At 42.9% G+C, this 6,483-nt stretch overlaps 1 protein-coding gene across 3 annotated transcripts; it reads left to right on the top strand.

Annotated features, from left to right (window-relative positions):
* The first annotated feature begins 6 nt into the window (after positions 1 to 6).
* Positions 7 to 4,390, top strand: LOC119295254 (outer plastidial membrane protein porin-like). Of its 3 annotated transcripts, none has more exons than XM_037573620.1 (9): positions 7 to 203; positions 1,293 to 1,831; positions 1,968 to 2,036; positions 2,115 to 2,173; positions 2,261 to 2,443; positions 2,526 to 2,615; positions 2,694 to 2,929; positions 3,236 to 3,506; positions 3,812 to 4,390. In XM_037573620.1, exons 2-9 carry the CDS (start codon positions 1,540 to 1,542, stop codon positions 3,863 to 3,865), a joined length of 1,254 nt encoding a protein of 417 aa, XP_037429517.1. In that variant the 5' UTR covers positions 7 to 203; positions 1,293 to 1,539; the 3' UTR covers positions 3,866 to 4,390. The 3 variants fall into 3 exon arrangements, with proteins under 3 accessions (XP_037429517.1, XP_037429522.1, XP_037429531.1); XM_037573625.1 differs by having other exon boundaries at positions 3,236 to 3,533; XM_037573634.1 differs by lacking the exon at positions 3,236 to 3,506.
* Positions 4,391 to 6,483: the final 2,093 nt, after the last annotated feature.

The raw sequence follows: 6,483 nt of genomic DNA, 5'->3' as shown, positions 1-6,483 counted from the left end.
GAGGGCCACGGCATGGAAGCTGATTGCCCTGTGCCCTGGTACACAAGGACGCTGGTGGCGCTTGGGATCAAGTCCCATGGCGACCCTTCTGGTCCATTGAGGCATGCTTTCACATTGAGCCAACATTCTTCTGGTGCATTGAAGCAGGGAACTGTTGATCCGTTGTTGGGGGTTGTTGTCACCTCTGAGGGGTACCTCTGAAGGTAAATCCTATAACCTCCAAAATCCTGACACCTGCTATTTGTCTGCGGTTTGAAATCTGGATGTGCTCTCTGCTGTACCTTCTCAAACTAGGGTCGAGTCTGGATGTCCTCTCTGCTAGGCCATAACTGGCAGTACTGTTTAAAGCTTCTTTTTAACTCCTACTGCCTGTTTGGCAAACTAATGGAAGGGGAATGGGAGTTTAACTCTAATTCCCTTAACCCATCTCAATTACAAGCCCTCCCACAGTTAATAGATATGTGGGACCTCTACACGTGAATTCCCCTTGCTCTTCTGTGTTGAATACCCAATCCACCTAAACAAACAAAGGAATCTCTTTTTGCCTCAAATTCCACCGAACCAAACACGCTGCTAGGTTAGGGCTAGGAGTACCCACCTGTCGTAGTGATCACATTGGGGAAAGCCGAGGGAACATTAGGGTTGTTAGCTTCACTGTTTTTATTTAACCCTTAACATAGGGAAGCGTTAGGTTGTTAGCTTATCTGTGTTTATTTAATGTACTTGGCATGGTTGAATTTGTTAAAGCCCACCAAGGCAACAAAGGATGTAAACAAACGAAGTCTTAGTAATTACAGTATTTTGATCATCCACAACTTTGGAAACTACTGTGCTCTACCCTGTTTACTGCTGATATACTATACTCCTATTTGATATTCCATTTTCAGAAGATTTCTATAACAGCAGTTCTCATCTGGTGCCCATCTCCAACTAGTCCATCTAAAATACTCTGTATTCAGTGTTTTGCTGTCTCTATGTAATTTTTATTTAACTGTATTATTTAATATATTTGCATGCTTGAATTTGTTTAAACCCACCAAAGTACCAAGGATGTCACAATATTTTGTTCATTGTCCAAAATGGTTGGAAGTGTTGTACTCTACTCTGGTTTCTTCTTATCTGATATATTTTGTCATTATAGGCTGATGGTCTAAAACCTGTTCAAACTATAATTTGCATGTGGTGCCTACCTGATATGCTCTGTATTTGTTGTTTTTCTGTCACTATGTAACTGTTTGTGTTTTTTCTGGTCCATTTCTTGACCTGTAAAGTTGTTTTTCCCTCTTCAACAGGTCTGAATTTGAAAGGATAAACAACTACCTTGAATGTGTTCTTAATGAAGTGAAATCTGCATTAGGTTCTTCTGCTGAGGATGTCGAGGATGAATACGGGTGCCAAGATACTGTCCCACCAGTTACTCAGGAGTCTTCCAGTGGCCCAGGCTTGAAGACCATATCGGCAATTGTTCTAGGTGCTGCGTCTAGGAATGCATGTGAAAGTCCTCAAATCAGTCAGGGTACCAGTGTGAGGGGGGAGATAATGCCAAACAATGCGGAGCACGTGCAGGTTATTCAACAATCCACCCAGGAAATCAAGGCTTTCATTCATGATGCTGTTAGAAGAAATCTGATTGCCCCAGACTGTGCACGGGACCTGGTTTTCAAAATAGATGAGCTGGGCAAGTGTACTTCAAGGGCCGTCTCTCGAAATGGAACCCGCATTTTTACATTGAATGGATTGAAGAAGAGACTGAAACTACCAGACTTTAGTTCTCTACCAGACAAGATTATAGCTTTTGGTGGTTCATTCCATTCTGTTATAACCATTACTGGTAATAAACAAATCTTTCATAACTTGCTATTTAGCTGTTCTGTTAGCGCAATACAAACTGCAGTCTGTTGTCTTAACTTGCTGTTTGTAGCTGCTCTGTAAATGTCAGTGATCTTTACTGAAACTGTAAATTGTAGGAGCTGCGTACCGTGTATCTAAATCTGATGGCCCAGGATATTTTCATGATGTCGGGAAAGAGGCATTAGGTAAATGACCTATTTCACTTAATATTTTCAGCACTTATTTTGTTTTTGAATGTGTATTGATATTCTATTTTGATTCAGAACTGATCAGGGATCCTTTTTACCTACAAAACCATGTTTGGAATTCTGGTCGTAAATCTGTGAGTACTATTTGGACCTGCTACTATTTCTTTTTTGTTATTTTGTTATAGTTTCATCGCTCTAACATGCTTAATACTTTATTCCAGTCTCTGATATGTGGCAGTGAATTTACAACTAGCCAAAAATTGGTGAAGAAATTGATGTTGAGTTTCAAGAATGATGGCTCCTTCATGTGTTTCAAAGCTTCTGTTATCGATCCCCTTGAAGATGTTCCTGTAAATGACCCAGAACATGATGTGGCTGTCAATGACATTCCTGATATGGAAGATGTAAGTGAGTCATCTCCAGCTGGTTCAAAAAAAATTTTTGTTTGAATTTTTGTGTTTGATTGATAAAACTTTTTTTTACCAGCCTAATTCTGCACAGTTATTGGTGGAGAAGATTGTTGGTCCTGATGTGAATACAATGTTATATCTGCCCTACTCTCTTAAAAAAGCAAAAGTAAGTTTGAGTTTTTTAATAGCATCTTACTATATAGGTTTGTTTAAGATTTTTCATGCTTTTATCTTGGGAATGTAGGTTGAATTCCAGCTACATCAACCTTATGATGGGTCTGTTCTTAGCATTGGTTTGAACAACGAAAGGATGCCTTGCATATCTGTTTCGAGCTTATGTGGCCTGCAGGATATCTGTTTGGGAGGTGTTGACAGCCTTGCTTTTGGGGGCCAATTGAAAATAAACGAGTCCAAGTCATGGTTCAGTGTTTCTGCTGGGTTGTCAGTCCGTGCTGAATTGTTCAGTGCTGGCCTAACTTTGTAAGTTGTGTCTTCAATATGCTTATGTCCAATTCCTTTCCATTACTGTTTTTACTTTTGTAGCTATTTGTTCTTACAGTATCTCACTCTTTAATGAGCGTCTGATCTTTAATAAACTTGTCCGGAGGGTGTGAAACTATCATCTCTTTGTTTTCTGGCTATTACTGTAGTTATCTAATATTTCATCTTTAATAAACTTGTCCGAAGGGTGTAAACTATTGTATCATCTCTTTGTTTTCTTCCTATTCTGATATTTCACTGTGCAATGCTGAATGTGAATTTTACCTTATCGTGTTTTTTTTGCAGTAAACAACCTGTTCAGTTTGATTATACTTTCTGCAGCAATATTCTCAATACAAGCACTGTATTAGGTGGCCTGGCTAGCTATAGCTATCTGACCAATCAATGGAAATTGATTGGCGGAATTGGTCACACTTTTGACCCCACATTCAATATCAAAGGGCGTATTGGTAATGATAAAACTGTCAATGCTCTTATCTCTAAGAAGTTCGCTGGCAAGGGCAGTCTTCATTTTGCATCGGAGGTTGATTTAAAGGATTTTTGGAGATATCCTCGGGTTGGTTTGTCATTTTCGTTTCCTTAGGTCGGTGCTTTTTGTTTTCTGGTTATTAGCATGCTTTCAGAACACATAATTTTATATAATGATTTGAGTCTAAATTATATGCTTGTACAAATGTGCTGCTGGGTTCATATTGCTTAAGCATCAAAAGTTTTAGAACATGCTGCTTTGTTAATTGATGATGTCTTTGCATACAGATGTTTTCAGGCACCAATACTATTTGGTGTTTGACGTAGTACACATACAGAGACCATAGATCCTGCCTGTACTAATCCTTTCAGTTTCTCTATTTTTGCTCTCAGGTTGGAGGAAGCTTCATGCTGAAGCAGTTGGGGGTAGCGTTTCTGAATTGCTGATGGTAGGCAATACAAGTCACTGAAGACAGAAGTGTTCAATTGCTAAGGTTCTGTATGGTGTAGATGTCAGCAAACCCTAGACTAATTTTGTACAGCTGTGGTATTAGTGTTCACACTAAACACAGATACTCTGAGCACTCAACCTGGGGGGATTTCGACCCTGGGGTGTTTTGCATGTGTATATTAGCTCAAGGACAGGTTTTCCTGTGAAGTAGCTCAAGGATGGTCTCGAGGCTGCTTTTGCTCGTCGAAATTTGCTCATGGATGGTCTGTTTGTGTTCTATGTTTCCCCTTGCAAACATCTAGCCTGGTGGTGCTAAATTTGCAGTTATGCTGAACGTGCTACATGCTAAGCTTGTTTTGAAAAGATTTTTAGTTGCTGTAATGCTAAGCTTGTTTAAAAGCTGTGTCTTGCCATGTTGTTCGGGTGCACTGCCATGTTCCCTCGTGGGCAGTTTTATGTGGTAACACTATGCTAGCCACATAGGTTTTCTGTTTGTTTTTAATAAAGTACACAGCCTGTCATACTCTTGTACAATTTTCAAATTTTATGAAGGAGCCTGGGCTTGTTTTTGCCCGATAACACAGGTCTGAATCCGTCAGGGCAGGGCTTCAGTCCCTCTCGTATATTTCGCGATGGTTTTTTGCTGGGTTGCCTAAATTTCAGTGGTAACCTAAATTTCTGTATTATATTTGGCAATGGCTGTTTCAGGGAGTGCTTGTCCGAGTATGATACAAGAACAAGTTCAAGCTATTGCTATGCAGCTTGTCATTCGCACTTGTTTTCTTGTTCCTTCAGCACAATACCAGTCGAGAACTAGTGTCCTCATTTCAGGTAAAAACACTTAAATCGTAGCATCCATCGGGACATATAACCCCAGAACATTTAATAGTTAACATGTAGGCGCATAAATGAGTTAATTGCACAAAGCCACCACATTTTGCTAAGTTTGCAAATCATTAGTTGCTAATTATTTGTGTTGAGATTTAATTAATCCATGTGTTAATAATTAAGGAGAATCTTCCTTGTTTCTTGCCAATGCACGAGGGATGCGACTGTTCGCTGGCGTCTCTCCGAACCATCGCGTCTGTTCGATGCATCCCCTCGGGGCTATATATACCTATCATCAATCATCGTGTCTGTTCAAACGCGGCAAAGTTTAGTGTTCACTTTTACATTGTCTCTCGTTCTCTACTCGAAGCAATTTGCAAAAGCCACCGTATTTCCAGTGAACTTTTTTGCAGAAAGCACTAATCACTCGCTTTGCCGCGTGCGCGTTTGATCTTTGAACGCGTTTCCAACAACAGGTGGGGCTCGCTCGTCAGGAGACATTGCATCCAACAGGTTGTGTGCACCGGGTCTCCTTGCCTTGCCTTGCCTTGCCTCCACGTTGGCCTGGTGTACCTGTACGTCTTCCTCGACGGACGCGACGACAACGTCCGCGTTGGCTCTGCGCAGCGCGTCTGATGCTGCTGTTGGCTACTGGAATAGGGTAGCTGACTTGACCATCGCGGCGGCCAGGAAAGAGCTCCGGGATCGATTCCTTGTGCACATAGAATTGGCAGGCTGCAGTAGCAAGCAACACGCACACACAGCGCCTCCAGTGGTCTCGGAGGAAGCGTGCGCCGCCATGCCTCCCGGCGCGCCGACGGAGCTTGGCCGTGGTGGCAGAGTTCGCTGAGGCCTGCAGGACACCGGCCTCGATCTCCTCGTGCCAGTGGTGAAGCTCTAGAGCACGGGCCGGCGGTGAAGCTCTGGAGCACGTGCTTTTCGCTGGCATCGACGAGCTCGTTGTTAGAAATAATCTTGTCATGATGTATCATGTTTTGTTTTGTCGTTCGGCATGTAGTTTAGGGAGTAGCTTGTCAGGGCAAAGCTTGAGTTGTGCGCATGAAGGAGGCGAGATGCCGCGCGGCCGTGCGATGCGGCGAGAGCGACGAGATGCCGACGGTGTCGTGTGAAACGGCGATGCCATGAGAAGTGGCATGGCGTGACAGTGTTGGAGCATGACAAGCTATACGTCGAGCCGGTTGAGCCGGATAGTCTGATAGTCATAGGTGATGTTAATTTGCTTGGGCTAATTAGTGGCCGGGTCGCTAGAGTGAATCTAGGAGAGGAAGACCAGGTTAGCCGTTGGTACCAAGGTTAGTGCATGAGTTAATAAGTGCATGTGCAAGTGTTGGCCGAGTCAAGTGTGATGGCCGGTGTGAATGCATGCGTGCATGGAGGTAGTGGGCATGAGTAGTGCCTAGAGACTTGGAGTTAGTGGCCAGATGTGGCTTCCGAGTGGTGCGTGATGGTTAGCTTCCTGTGTATATATAAGTTCAGCCAATGAATGAGAAAAGGTGAGGCCGTGAGGGCTGGGCAAAGATGTAGCATTTGTGTCACCAAGGGAGAGAGCTCTCGGCAAAGCTGGTGCTGGTTTCTTTCTTTGCGTGTGTGTGTGTATGTGTAGAGTTTCACCCTGCGTGTTAGACTGTATTTACATGTGTATATTGTAACGTTGTATACCACCTCATTATATATATATGTGATAGGCCACCCCTAGAGGGTTGTGCCGGTTCCCCCCAAAGCCTATTGTCTTACATGGTATCACGCTAGGTTACGTCCGCTTTTG

The sequence above is a fragment of the Triticum dicoccoides genome, chromosome 1A, assembly GCF_002162155.2.
Source record: "Triticum dicoccoides isolate Atlit2015 ecotype Zavitan chromosome 1A, WEW_v2.0, whole genome shotgun sequence".
Taxonomy (NCBI): domain Eukaryota; kingdom Viridiplantae; phylum Streptophyta; class Magnoliopsida; order Poales; family Poaceae; genus Triticum; species Triticum dicoccoides.
This window is presented reverse-complemented; position numbering and strand designations above follow the sequence as displayed.

Bases quoted from the DNA above. Each gene is read 5' to 3' on its own strand.
- LOC119295254 (XM_037573620.1), top strand. From the start codon at position 1,540: ATGCCAAACAATGCGGAGCACGTGCAGGTTATTCAACAATCCACCCAG. The intron at 2,037-2,114 runs GTAAATGACCTA...ATTTTGATTCAG, and splicing joins TGTCGGGAAAGAGGCATTAG to AACTGATCAGGGATCCTTTT. The intron at 2,930-3,235 runs GTAAGTTGTGTC...TTTTTTTTGCAG, and splicing joins TTCAGTGCTGGCCTAACTTT to TAAACAACCTGTTCAGTTTG.